The 13835-nt window shown below is 41.9% G+C and overlaps 1 protein-coding gene across 1 annotated transcript; it reads left to right on the top strand.

The window, feature by feature from the left end:
* The first annotated feature begins 4807 nt into the window (after positions 1 to 4807).
* On the top strand, positions 4808 to 12633 carry zc3h15 (zinc finger CCCH-type containing 15). The gene is made up of 11 exons (XM_035606506.2): positions 4808 to 5019; positions 7356 to 7454; positions 7803 to 7905; positions 7997 to 8149; positions 9256 to 9347; positions 9455 to 9637; positions 10159 to 10239; positions 10327 to 10392; positions 10494 to 10610; positions 11284 to 11422; positions 11531 to 12633. The coding sequence occupies exons 1-11, from the start codon at positions 4945 to 4947 to the stop codon at positions 11728 to 11730; spliced, it is 1308 nt and encodes a 435-aa protein (XP_035462399.2). The 5' UTR covers positions 4808 to 4944; the 3' UTR covers positions 11731 to 12633.
* The last annotated feature ends 1202 nt before the right edge of the window (positions 12634 to 13835 follow it).

Genomic DNA, 13835 nt, shown 5'->3' with positions numbered 1-13835 from the left:
GCAGCATTATTTTCCAAACGGAAGTACGACAAGAAGGTTCAAAGTTCCTTCTTGGAAGCCGCGGTTAAGAGAAACAGGCACAAGGTCCATTCATTTGCTGTTCTGGACCTTTTGACCACATCCCGTACTGTAGGCGTTCAGATCTCCATTTTTTTCCACTTGCACTTGCAGGACTTCTCACCCCCTGTTTGCAACCACATGCTAATAACCATCGCGTGGTATTATCCAACAGCCCAGAGCAGCAACTAAATGGACCTCGCAGCGAGATTGTTTTTCTGTTATTATTACGTCCTCCCTCAATAATGTTCCCATTGTTTCCAGTTATCAGCCAGTGAACCAACGCCCTCCGTTCCTCCCCGAATGACTCAGAGTGCAGTTCAATTCAATCTTTATCGTTCCCTGGGATGAATGTGCTTTTGCAGACGCACAGTTGGAATGCAATAAAACATAGGAACACAAGTGAAATCATGAAAAAAAAAAAAACAGTTTAATGCCACACAGACAAGCATGAGTTGATAAAGCCCCTCGGGGGTAGGGGGGGGGGGAGTCAATAACTGAATATACTGTGAAAAAACATTGAAAAAAAGTCAATCATCGGTGCAGCCAGTGAGGCAGCACTTATGACTGACAGTAATAAGGTTTACAAACAGCTCCAGTCAATTGTGCGAAGGAGTCTACACAATATTTTTCCCCTCTCCCTGCGGTGAGTGAATAATGGGACAGCTAGTTAAAGAAGAAAATCCTCCTGAAAAACCATTAAACACCACGTTAAAAATAGACGCTGAGGAAAATCTGAAATGTCTTGGTCCATTTATGCTTTTCTGCGGATAACAGCGCATTATTATGAGACATTTCCAGTGCAGCTGCTATGGTGTAAAAAAAAACACTGAAAAAGTTACAAAAATGCATCACCAATTTTTTTTTGGGGGGGGGGGATATCTAAAACATCAACAATGGGCTAAACATCCGTCGTTTTTGGTGTCAGTCCCTCGGGATTATCGAGCAAAGCGCTCCTCTTCGTTTTCTCCCCAACACACGGGGAGAAGAAGAAAAACCGCCACGAGAGCGGGAACACATAACAATCTCACCGCCCGACGGTCGCCCCGAGGGACCACCGCAGCACAATGCATCCAGCAGAGTTGCGTTGCGTTATCAGTAAAAGGATGCGACTCTGCCTATTTCTCAGATGAGAAATGTCGGTATCGCTGTACTTCCTGCTCCCCGCTATTGCTCGTTACCTGAACATGAGACTCGGAAGCTAAATACAACAAGTTCACACACCTGTTTTCTCGGGGAAATCAAGTAAATGTAGACACGGCAGGTCGAGGGGGAACGTGGGGGATTTCAACGTTCAAGAGAGAAATAAGCATAACATAAGGACTATTTTGCAGGGGGTCAGTGGTCGCCTGGTCGGGCCCGGTTGGAGGGAATCTCTCTCTCCCGCCCTTTGTCTCGGCCCCTCGGTGCCGCGCAGCGTCTTGATGGGCGGCGGTTGACAGCTCAGATGACCCGCTCAGCAGTCAGCAGCTCAGACAAGGTGCTGCGGGTTTGTCCTTGGAAGCTGGAGGAGGAGGATGCGGAGGAGGAGGGGCAGGATGAGGAGGCCGAGCAGGACGAGAAACACGAGGACTCTTTCGATTGTTGCCTCAGAAGAAGAAGAAATAAGTCTGGAATGGGTTCAAGTTTTTCCTCAGATGCCTCCCGAAGAAGATCAACTGTTTGCTAATTGGGCGGGAGATGTTTTCTCTCCGTCCGCAGGCGTTAGTGGATTCCAGCGCATTCCTGTGTGCCTGTGTCTGTTTGTGTGTGCATGACATCCATGCCCTCTGCAGAGACAATCGATGTCTGCGACTACGAAGAAGGCGGTTATGGGGGAAAAATGGTCTTGCAGCAGATGTAGTGATTTATTAGAATTGCTCACACACACACACACACACACACACACAAAGACCCTCACGGAAAGAGAAGGAGAGAGGGAGTGGGAGCGAGAGGAAGACGGGAACAGCGAGAAAAGTTTGCTCAAGGCGATATTACCAACCTCTGTTGTCTTAAAGTCTGTAGCCTTCAGCCATGTAGTCGGGAGTTGTGTCAATGTAGGTTATTATACACACACACTCACTCACACACACACACGCACGTGAGTCCGTCAGCTAACTGAGCTCGCGAGGTGGAAGGGCGCCATGCATGACAAGCGGGGTTATGAATAAATATCTCCACCACATCACATGGAATGAAATAAAGTCACATCAGACATGGCCCCCGATAACACGTTCTGGATGCTGTTACTAGAGCAAATTCTGTTGACTCACTCTGGGACTCATTAGAGCTCACCGTACTAGTACGGTCATTATTTGTGCACCAAAACTGAATAACTGTTGTCGCTTACGCTGGGCAAAAAAAAAAAACACGAAGAAGAAAAGAGAAAAAACCCCAAAGCTCATTAAAACACACAAGAGCAAATGAGAGCCCAGACAGGAGCAGGCGTGTGTGACCCATTTCCACTCAGTAGTTGGCTGGAACAACACACACACACACACACACACACACACACACACACACACAGATCCTGAACGGTGAACTGGCTGACGAGCTGCGGCAGCGGGTGTGTGGACGAAGGCCACACATGTCAAATGTGCCAAATGAAATCACATTAGTAACTTAAGTGAAATCGAATTAAATCAAGTTGCATAAGCAGCTGAAAAAGAAAAAAAAAACTCCTGCTGGTTGGCTCTCCGCCCTGCAGCCATGACACAATCTCACGCTTCTGGATACAAATATAATTTTTAGTTCTCCTAATAGCAGTTCAGCAAACGACCGCAGCCCTGTTGTTTCTGTTGTTGTTGTTGTTGCTCTCTTCTTCCGTCTTCTGTTGCACCCCACTAATTTCCCCCCAAAGCAAAACTCGCAGCTCGGAGACCAAACAAACCCCGACACAGCCGAGGTTTTCCAGATAGGTCTGAGAAATTTCCATCCAATACCCGGGCAATAAAAGCCATGCCAGGGGTGTCTTAACTGACCAGCAGTGTATACAATCAGACTGTTAAATAGAGGCAATAAGACAGCCTTGTCCGCGATGGCCAGATGCTGCCTGCCTCGTCTTATAGAAACACAGCTCTTGATTTCTCACACGTTGAACTTTCTGGATTTTGTGGCAGCACAAATGAATTTGCATGAATTTTATCTGATTATCTCCAACTTTGGCATTTAGCATCTCTGGACTCCCGTGAAACAATCAATAAGTTGTTGTTTTTTTAAACTGTAAAATCAAACAGATTTCAGGGTATAAGCATGAATTTGACCAAATAAACTGTGACGTGTTAACGTGTTGACGTGTACAATATTAATGAAACTTGACATAGTCAGTAGCCCGTATGTCATAATCTCACCTCTGCAGACAGCATTTGCAGGAACTTCCATATACTCATAAGTAACTCCATAATGCTTTTTGAAACATACTGAGAGTTCTCGTGATGACTCCAGACCTGAGCTCTCTAAGTATTTTGAGAGTGTCTTCCTCAAGAATCTGTGAACCTCTCACATTCACTGGCAGATACTGCAACACTGACACCCGGAGGCAAAATAATAAAACTGCAATGAAATTACATTGAACCCCTCAGGGAGAGAAAAACATTTCTCCCCTTCCTTTCGTTACCAAAAATATTTTAAATAAAAATATATACAATCATTCTATAACACTGAGGGGAATTTTCTTGTTTATACATTATTCTTCCTTCACAATCCTCCAGGCATTCATATACTAGACTTTAAAATCTTGTATATTTAATTTACCTGCGTAACCTCCATGATCTTTTGTTCTCAGTATTTCTGGCTTATGTCGTCAGTGTGATCTTAGTTGAGTTTTTGTTCAGGTCTCTCTTGAATTGTTCCCAGTTAAATTAAAATGAAACGTTATCTTTATTTCCCAAGGCTCCATCGTGGACAAGATCATATACCACCCCTGTATTAGCGTCACTGGTTACCACTGAGTTATAGAATTTATTTTTTTTAATATTTACTACACTCATTCTTTTAAAAGCTTTTCACGGTTTCGCTCCCAGTTATGTTGCTGAGTTATTGTTCCCCTTCAAGCCGAAGCACAGTCTCAGATCCTTGGGCCTGAATTTTGCTTTTTTTTTATGCCCTTTTCTTATTGCAAATTTATTTTGGGCTGTTGGTTTTGTTATGTTACGCCACTGTTGTTGTTATTGTTTTATTACTTTAACTGTTTTGTCTTATATTTGGAGAATAAAAACGTCCATTTGATTACGTTTTTAATCCGAATGTGTGATTTTTTGTGCTAATTTTATTTTATTTATAAAAAATAAAATCATAAATCGCGAATTCCTTCGGGTACCCTAATTGTTTTGGCAGGAGCCTAGCAGCATAAAATCTAGAGCTGCAACAGTTAATTGAGTAATCGATTAGTAATCGATTAGTAATCGATTACTAAATCAATCGTCAAGTATTTTGATAATTGATTAATTAAAGTAATTTTTATGTAAAAAAAAAAAAAAAAAAGGAGTCAAAATTCTATTATTTCAGCTTTTTAAATTTGCTCCTCTGACAGTAAACTAAATATCTTTGATGTGAGGACAAAAAACTTTTTGGAAACACGATCAACATTTTCCACCATTTTATTACATTTTATGGACCAAACATCTAATCGATTAATCGAGAAAACAATCGACGGATTAATCGATAATGAAAATAATCGTTTGTTGGTTGTAGCGCTAATAAAGTCGCATTTGCAATACACTACCCGTCATGCCTTTCGGCGGGTGCGTGATGACGCCACAGGACATCAACAACTCACATGTGGCGCACGCGCGCCTTCGCCGTCGCCGTGTGGCTAAGCAACAACCGCGGAGCCGACGTCCCTCAGCCGGAGCAGCACACCGAAATAAAACACCACACGGCCGGCGAACGACTGGAACCTGCGTCGACATGCCTCCGAAGAAACCCGTCCCGGCCACGGGGAACAAAAAGACCCAGGAGAAGAAGAAGGAAAAGATAATTGAGGTAAAAAAAAAAGAAAAACAACCGGAAAAAAACACACGCGTTAGCATTGTCGGCGTTTAGCGTTAGCCGGCTAGCTAGCTAGCGTGTCGCCCAGCTAATCGGTGCTAACGCCGAAGCTAACACGAGAGCCGGCGGGTGAACCGCGAAGTTCCGCCGGTGTCTGGTGGCAGTTGTCGGCGTTTTTTCTAAATGATTCGGTGCTTAATTCATTTAGTGGCCTATTTGATAAAATCGCTAATCCGTGCAAGTCAAGCGAGCTAGCCAGCTGTCAGGAGGCCGAGCTGCTAACTGGGCCGGGCCGCGGCACAAGGGTTCCTACGTGTCCTAACTGAAGCTGGCGTTTGCCCCTGACGTCAGTAGCTAACAGCTAAAAGCCCCAAGACAGACATTTTACTATCGTGTTCCCAAGTGATTGGCTTGATTGATGTTGTACAATAGGACGGCGGAACTTAAAGCGTGGTGCGCTGGGCCTGTTTCTGATGGGCCCACGGGACCGACGAGGGGACACATTGGAGTGTGTTCCGGTGTCCTGCCAAAAAGTGATCGTCCGCCGGAAACTCATTTCCGGCCTTTTTTGGCAGGTGATATACTGTGTTTAATGGGTTGCATGTCCCATTTAAAGGTATTTCAACAGGTAAAAAAAAAAAAACTGCATGGGTTATAATGTAGGAGAGAGCAGGTAAAATAATGCATTCAAAGTTGCAAAAAATTGCAATAATGTCTTTATTTTATAACATAACCCATTACCATATATCGTCATGTTAATTACAGTGTAGTAATGTTAGACATACATATGCATACAATCCTTAAAAACAACAGGATCGTGTGATCTGTGAGCAAACCCTTCCTGATTACGCTATAGACGGCAAACACTCGGACACTTTTGTTATTATTCTGTTTCAAGAAACGTTAAAGCTTCACAAAGATATATCTCTTTGATATTACCATCAACTTAAAGTTGTGTAAATGTGCCCGTTATGAGAGTTTGAGCCAGATGAAATCAGTTTCTGGCGGACGACCACTTTATGGCACCGCACCGGCGCCGAGTTGAAAGTAGAAGTTTGTCTTTTTAAAAATAGTTTTTCTCACATTTCCAAACCATGTCTATTTTTAAAAAACACTCCTACATCCTATTGTCACTGTAATCACACCTGCCTGTCAGCTTTGCCCAGGCACATGATGACTGGCCCTTTAATAAGTCTTTGGGTTTTTAATTGACATGTGATTACATTGTGCACTTGTAAATTTTAAATAAATAATTTTTTACTTCTTTTGTTGAACTACAAAACAGGAAAACGAAATCCAACAGGAAAACAGTTGTCACATCTGACTCAAAGCAACTTTTTTCCTCCTCCCCTTTTGACATAGTGGCTTTTACCACATTAAAGTTGTCATATTAGCAATGTGACATGAGTGTGTCATTGCTTTTATGTCACTATCCCCATATAGTTGATTATATAACCAAAGAATTGCCCTTAACGCTGTGGACATACAGCATCCTCCAAGGTTCATTTCAAGTCACAATCGTTCAAGATGAATCTATGTTAAAGACTGAATGATTTCAATTTTGACTCATGTCAGATTGTGCGACAGGTGTGATGGTTGATCAGTAGACAGCTGTTGTCTGTACACATTCGGCAGCTGTCACGTCGTGGTGGTTAGAACTTTTCTCCCGGTTCCGACGACCAGTCCGAACAATGAGGCAACAGTTTAAAATAATGTGTGAAAAAAAGTTGTGGTTCATTATGAAAGTGTGTAAGGACAAATCAGAATATGATGAGCCGCCACAGTCAAGGTTCTTAATGGGAAACGCTGTGTTTAATATGAATGTGAACGTTCATCTGAGACAGACCAGAATCTCAGTGTATATAGAGTCGGGATGCACCGAAAGGAAAATAATGATTTTTGCCAATTTGTTGTGCTAAAGGTGCTTTTTACTTTACATTACAAAAGTACAATCTATAAACAATAAAATATATAACACTGAACTTTTTTCTACATCCCAGCAGATATCATACCAACAAAGCACAATATGACTTAAAATATATAAATTACAGAAAAAAAATAAATACTTACTACATTTTCAGTTCAGGTTTCTTGCACGATCCACGCTGGAAGCTTTTTGATCGTGTCATTTTAAACATTGTGCGGTAAAACATATCCAGTGGGTTTTTTGCTATTTTCAGCCAAACAATTTCAGTGGCATGACATCCGACGCATCCCTAATATTGAGAACCATCCAAGTGGGTTTCCCCTCATCCTTTACACATAGATAAAGGAAACACTGGAGCTGTTTACTTGTGGATTATAACTTGAATTTACCTGTTTTTTCCTAGGACAAGACATTTGGCTTGAAGAACAAGAAAGGGGCCAAACAGCAGAAGTTCATCAAGAACGTTACTCATCAAGTCAAACAATCAGGACAACCAAGACAGGTCAGAAAGAAAGTCCTCGGCCTCTCTCCACCCCTTCATACTCCTGACTGTCTCTCGATTGAACTGTTCTCAGATCACACAATCCCTCATTTCACTGTTTTTCATTCTACTTATGTTTCTACCAAATAATGTAAAAATATCAGCTGTTAAGGCGTCTCGGGTGTAAGAGAGTGCAGAATGAGAAAAAAGTACAGATGTTGACTACATTACATATCACCTGAGTTTTTAGTTTTTATACTGCTCTCTGTACATCTTAACCACTCGTGTAAATCTTTTTGAGTTGATCAGATTGGATCAGAGCATCTATGAGTACATTCACCATCTGTGTGTTTCCGTGCTGTTGCCCAGGGGGAGACGGATAAGACCGGCAAGAAAATCGACAAGAAGAAAGAGTTGGACGAACTCAATGAGCTGTTCAAACCTGTTGTCGCTGCCCAGAAAGTGGCCAAAGGTAACAAACACATATGCGTCTCTGTTGAAATTGTTCAATGAATTTGACCCGTCTAGCAGAAAGGATAAGTGGTCTTCTCTCTTCCGTGCAGGCGTCGACCCAAAGTCGGTGCTGTGTGCGTTCTTCAAGCAGGGTCAGTGCACCAAAGGGGACAAGTGCAAGTTCAGCCATGACTTGTCCATGGAGAGGAAATGTGAGAAGAGAAGTCTCTACGTGGACGAAAGAGACGAAGAGCTGGAGAAAGGTTAGTGCAGAGCAAAGGTGACTTATTTATAACATATATTTTGGGGCTGCAAATATCGATTATTCTGTTGATTATTTTCTCGATTAGTTGTTTGGTTTATAAAATGGTGGGAAATCTCCATCTGTGTTTCCCAAACCCCAAGATGATCTTTTGTTTTGTCCACACACCATAGATATTCAGTTTAGTGTCATAAAGGAGCAAAGAAACCATAAATATTCACATTTAAGAAGCTGAAATCAGAATTTTAACTTTTTTTTTCCATAAAAACTACTACAAAATTTAGTAGTCGATTTCTAATCGATTAACTGTTGCAGCTCTAATATATATTTATAATATATTATGTCTGAGTGCAGAGCAGTGTCGTCATTTCTGCATCACTTTTACTTTTTGTAAAAAGTAAAGTCCCCCAAATGGCTGAAATGAAAAGTACGGCTCTCTGACAGTTGTAGGAATTACTTGGCATTTTATTTTACAATAACATAAATCATATCATAAATCAATCATTTTCTTGTGGCCTGGTTCCTATTTTATCTCCCCCCCCCCCCCCCCCCCCCCGTTTAATTAAAACCACATCAAGTGATTTGTCCAGCTTTGGCAATCCGAGAAACGATGTTGACAATTTTTCATCATCATGTTCTTTAATAGCCACTTTAAATTCAGACACTTAGCTCTTTGAGTCTCGCACCCCACTGCGAAGCCAACCTCCCCCTCACAGAGAGCAGATGCTCACACTAACACTGAATGCTAAGTAATAAGTTTGTACAGGTACAAATGATGTTCTTTTTTTTTCAGATGTCAGTATCTGCACTGAGCAGCACAACTACAGTCTTAAAGCTGCAGTGTTAACATTTAACACTTATTCGCAGAAATTGAATATATTGTCCATAATTATGTGTTCATATGTATAATAACCTGCAACAAAGAACCAATTTTTTCTTTGTCAACTTCTTTGTCCATGTAGCCTTAAATAATGGGAAACCAAAAAAACAAAACATGTCAGCCACGGAAGTTACATAAAGCGCTCTTATTTTTGTTACCACAGAAATGTCACCAGTATGCCTTCCTGAGTAACAACATGGCTTGATAACTTGTTGTGTTTTGCTCAGACACGATGGACAACTGGGATGAAAAGAGGCTGGAGGAGGTGGTCAACAAAAAGCACGGAGAAGCTGAGAAGAAGAAGGCCAAAACACATATTGTACGTCAGTTTTTGATGCTGGATAATGAACATTAGATAACCAAAAACAGGGGGAAGTTAAAGATTGCATAGGTAACACAATGTACCCTGTTGTGTGATCTTGGCAGGTGTGTAAACACTTCTTGGACGCCATCGAGAACAATAAGTACGGCTGGTTCTGGGCGTGTCCGGGAGGGGATACCTGCATGTACCGGCACGCCCTGCCGCCGGGCTTCGTCCTGAGGAAGGACAAGAAGAAGGACGAGAAAGAGGAGGAGAAGATTTCGTTGGAGGAACTGATAGAAAACGAGGTGAGATAACAAATTGCTGCAGGCCACGAAAGTAACGTGAACGTTTTACATTATACCCCGAAAGTTTTACGAAATAACATGAACATTTTACGAAATAACGTGAAAATTTTATGTCATACCGTGAAAGTTTCATGAAATAACGTGAAAGTTTTCTCTTTCAATGATAATTTCACTTTTTTAACTTCACATTAAAACATGAAACTGATTTGGGTTTTTTTCTTCTGCTTTGGCAGCAATTTGCTGCCGTACTTAATAAAAACAGAATTTGATTTGTAGAAATTGTAAAGTACCTGTCGATACAGACAAACTGGAAGCCAAAGAAAGATCATTGATCAGACAAAAACTCCACAGAATCAAACCATGACATGTTAAGAAACGACCAGTTTATTATAATTGACCTAAAGGTGCAGAAATTCACCATGGCTTTGACCCAGGGGTTTGTCAAATTCTCTCTAAATTCTCCACGTTACTGATTTCACTGTCTGCTGTGCTCACCCTGATGTCCGTCTCTCCCCCCGCAGCGTGCAGCTCTGGGTGCCAACGTGACCCGGATCACCCTGGAGACTTTCCTGGCTTGGAAGAAGAGGAAAAGGCAGGACAAGGTCGGAACAATTACATTTCCCCCTGTGGAAAGTCTGCTGCTCATTCGGGACTTTGATTTTAAATCACTGGCTGCTGTTGATTGACAGGTGGACAAGGCGAGGGAGGAGATGGAGAAGAAGAAGGCCGACTTTAAGGCTGGGAAATCGCTAGTGGTACGTCTGGCTCCAACTGAACTGTCACAGAAATGTACTGGGCGACTGTTTGATTCTCTTCAAAGATAGTAGACGTTTAATAATAATATCCGTACGTGTAGGTGAGCGGACGTGAGGTGTTCGAGTTCCGCCCGGAGCTGGTGGACGACGACGACGACGAGGCAGACGACACTAAATATGTCGAGGAGGACGACGACGACGACGATTATCAGGAAGAGGTAATGATGGATCGCCAGCACTTCTCTCCTAATCTATTTGTGACCTGCCGTCGGCGAGTCAGTTTCCATAATAACCCCCCTACAATTAATACTTAATAAATTTCATATTCATATTGTGCGAAGTCTAATATAGTTTGTGTGGTTGGTGCCACATATAGATAATGTAACAGAGTTGAGCACACCTCGCCTCTTGTCACCCTCTGTCGGAGGCCTGCGTTAGCTCCCCCATCTGCTCTAATTGGTCAGCTGACCCACTCTTCTGATTGGTCAACCGCTGGGGAGTGTGTTGTAAATGTCCCTCCCCTTTTTCCTAGAGAGTCTGGACAACACATTTGGTAAAAATGGCATCGGTTCTGCAGTACCAAGTCGAGCTAAGCTAGCGGCTACTGTAGGTCGGCATGTTACTCTGAGGTGTAGACACTTTATGGGGGGGGGATAAAAATCCAGGAATTCCAAGGAGCCGTTCTAGATTCTTCAGGAGCAGCATTTGCCGTGGGAGAGAACCACTTCCCTTTCTCACAGAGTTCTGCCTTTGTAACTTAAACATTCTCAATGAAGCTAAAGGGGGAAAAGCATAATATGTGCACCTACAGTAGGAGGTTGGACATTTTCTGGAAAAGCAGCTTGTGTCACTCTCCTGTCTAAAACCTGCCGTTTGTCATTTGCATTGCAGATCAACACCTCAGACGTCCAGGACATAGACTTATCTCGTTTCGTCCCACAAGAGGTGGACAACACAGGCATCACCGTAGCAGCCACGGACCGCTTCGCCTCTCGGAAAAATAAAAGTCGAGCGACGGATGTGAACCCCGGTAAGAAAAGAAAAAAACCTGCTGATAAGAAAATGTGATTCCTGCCTCGCTGCTGTATGTAACCACCGTTATCGTTCCTTTCCTGCTTCCTCCTCCTCCCATCTACAGAAGAGCAGATGAACGGAGCATGCGGCGGCGCTGAGACCAACGGGCTCTCAGGGGCAGAGGGAGGCGGCGAGGACGGAGAAGGGGAGGATGAAGAGGAGCAGGAGGAAGACGAGGAGGTACCGGTGGACGAGAACCTGTTCACGGGTGAAGATCTGGAGGAGCTCGACGAGGAACTCAACACACTGGCGCTGGAAGATTGAGAGAGAGAGAGAAAGAAGGGAGGAGGTGGAGCGTTGGGACGGACTAAGTGTCAAAGGGATGGACTGACTGATGGATGCATGGAGCTGAACAACAAAGTGACCAGATGTGTGAATGATTTTAAGTTTTCAGAGACTCCGGTAATAAAAAAAACTATATCATGACATCACTGCCCTCCTCTCACATCCAACCGAGACGATCGGGCGTCCACAAAATTTCCAACACCACATGAATGTCGCTCGTCAAAGTTTCTATCATGAGATAATTTGGCTGCTGCTGCTGTTGTTGTGCACTTTTTTGTTGCTCAACGCTGATTTCACATTGAAACTGAAATTACTTTTGATGAATTAGGCTTTGAAGCGTTTCTCTACCCGATCAGTTAAATTGTGGGGGATTTGCTGAGTGAGACATTACACAAGGGCTTCAAAATAAAATGAAAGCACTATACCAGAGAGAGAGCTAGCGCTGTGTTTGGAACCTGCCTCAATAAAGTTTAATAACATTACCGATGATGTGTAAGAAGAGATTTTGTAAAACCGAATGTGGGGAAGTGAACAGGAGAGATTCTGTTGTAGGAAATAAAAAATCTGTTCAGTCTCAGCTGCTCTCGTACCAAAATAAAAGCCGTAGCTGAAGCAGTTTTTAATCGAGCGGAGGTTGTTTTCAACCTTAAGAAAACCATGACTTAATTTCGATGTAATAAAAAGCTATGTTGATCATTACTTTTTTTTTTTTTTAAGAAAATTCCAGACTGACATCAGCTGGTGTTTCCGAGACCAGATCAGTGCTATGATTCAGCCGACAGCAGGGAAACCAAATGATCCCATTCATTAAAACATCCCAGTGTTGTAAATAATGTTCTCATGAGTTGCCTCCTGAAGAAATAAAAGATTACTGTACATCCAGTGTGTGTCTCCGTTTGGATGCTGGTCCCCAGATCATTTCACTTCAGGGCTGCAACTAACGAATATTTTCATATATCGATTAACCGATTCGTTGTTTGGTTTATAAAATGTCGATTGTGTTTCCCGAACACAAACAAAATTTCAGTTTACTGTCAGAGGAGCAAAAAAAAAATTCATATTTAAGCTGAAATCAGAGAATTTTGACCATCCCATTATATCTATGTGAGCAGATAAATCGATTATCAAAAATAGTTGGGGATTCATTTAGTTGTCGATCGCTCATCAATTAACTGTTGCAGCTGTATTTCACTTCATAGTATTAAGTTTACAGTATTGAATTTCTTATATAAATCTATACAGTCTAGTTTCACAGACATTGATGTGTCCAGATCAACCTGCTGCATCCAGGTTCAGTACCAGATAGGAAACATTTGATGACATCCTGGTCCCAGATTATGTGTATAGAGGTTAATTCAGTAAAGGATCACATGAGCACAATTGTAATAAAAAACAAAACAAAACTGGCATTTGATTTTGCAACAGGATTACGTCAAGTCAAATGGGGCACATTCCTAAACAAATGTGCATGTAATCCAAGTCAATAAAAAGACTCCGTCACATAGTCGATGCTCATAAGATCAAAAATACTTTTAAGGCAGTGAGATGCCTGTGGGAGAAATTCGACCTGATCAAATCATGTGGGTTACTTGCTTCTAATAATCAGTTTTTTATTATAACTGTTGTTTTTGTGCTGAGCTGCAGTAACACATGCAAGAAGGTATTTTATACTAAAAAGACTCAAGTTCAGAACATGACGCACTTTCTTTGTCCAACTCAGACTGACGGAGCCTTCATTGTCTTAAACTGAATTTAAAAAAAAAAGAAGAAGTGAATGAATGTCTGTAGTGATTTTTGTTTGCATCATTATACTGACAGATCATATTTGCATGCATCTGACCACATTCAAACCTGCCAGTGTCCACGATCCATCTTCCTGTTGTACAAATCTGCTAGAATTGGAATGGATGCTCTTTTATCTTAAAAAAATTATATTGTTGTAATTCTTTTTGTATATAGAAATGTATATTATTGGTGTATGATGAATTCCACATTGTCATGATTTACTCCCATAATACAACATAAAAACAGGTTTCCCATTGATTAAAAAAAAGTATAAATGTATTTAACAAAAGTGACAAAAG

The sequence above is a fragment of the Scophthalmus maximus genome, chromosome 10 (assembly GCF_022379125.1).
Source record: "Scophthalmus maximus strain ysfricsl-2021 chromosome 10, ASM2237912v1, whole genome shotgun sequence".
NCBI classification, from domain to species: domain Eukaryota; kingdom Metazoa; phylum Chordata; class Actinopteri; order Pleuronectiformes; family Scophthalmidae; genus Scophthalmus; species Scophthalmus maximus.
The sequence above is the reverse complement of the archived record's forward strand: the minus strand, read 5'-3'. Positions and strand labels throughout refer to the sequence as shown.

Coding starts and splice junctions, on each gene's coding strand:
- zc3h15 (XM_035606506.2), top strand. CDS start 4,945: ATGCCTCCGAAGAAACCCGTCCCGGCCACGGGGAACAAAAAGACCCAG. Junction 10,611..11,283: donor ACGACGATTATCAGGAAGAG/GTAATGATGGAT, acceptor TTTGCATTGCAG/ATCAACACCTCAGACGTCCA. Junction 11,423..11,530: donor AGCGACGGATGTGAACCCCG/GTAAGAAAAGAA, acceptor TCCCATCTACAG/AAGAGCAGATGAACGGAGCA.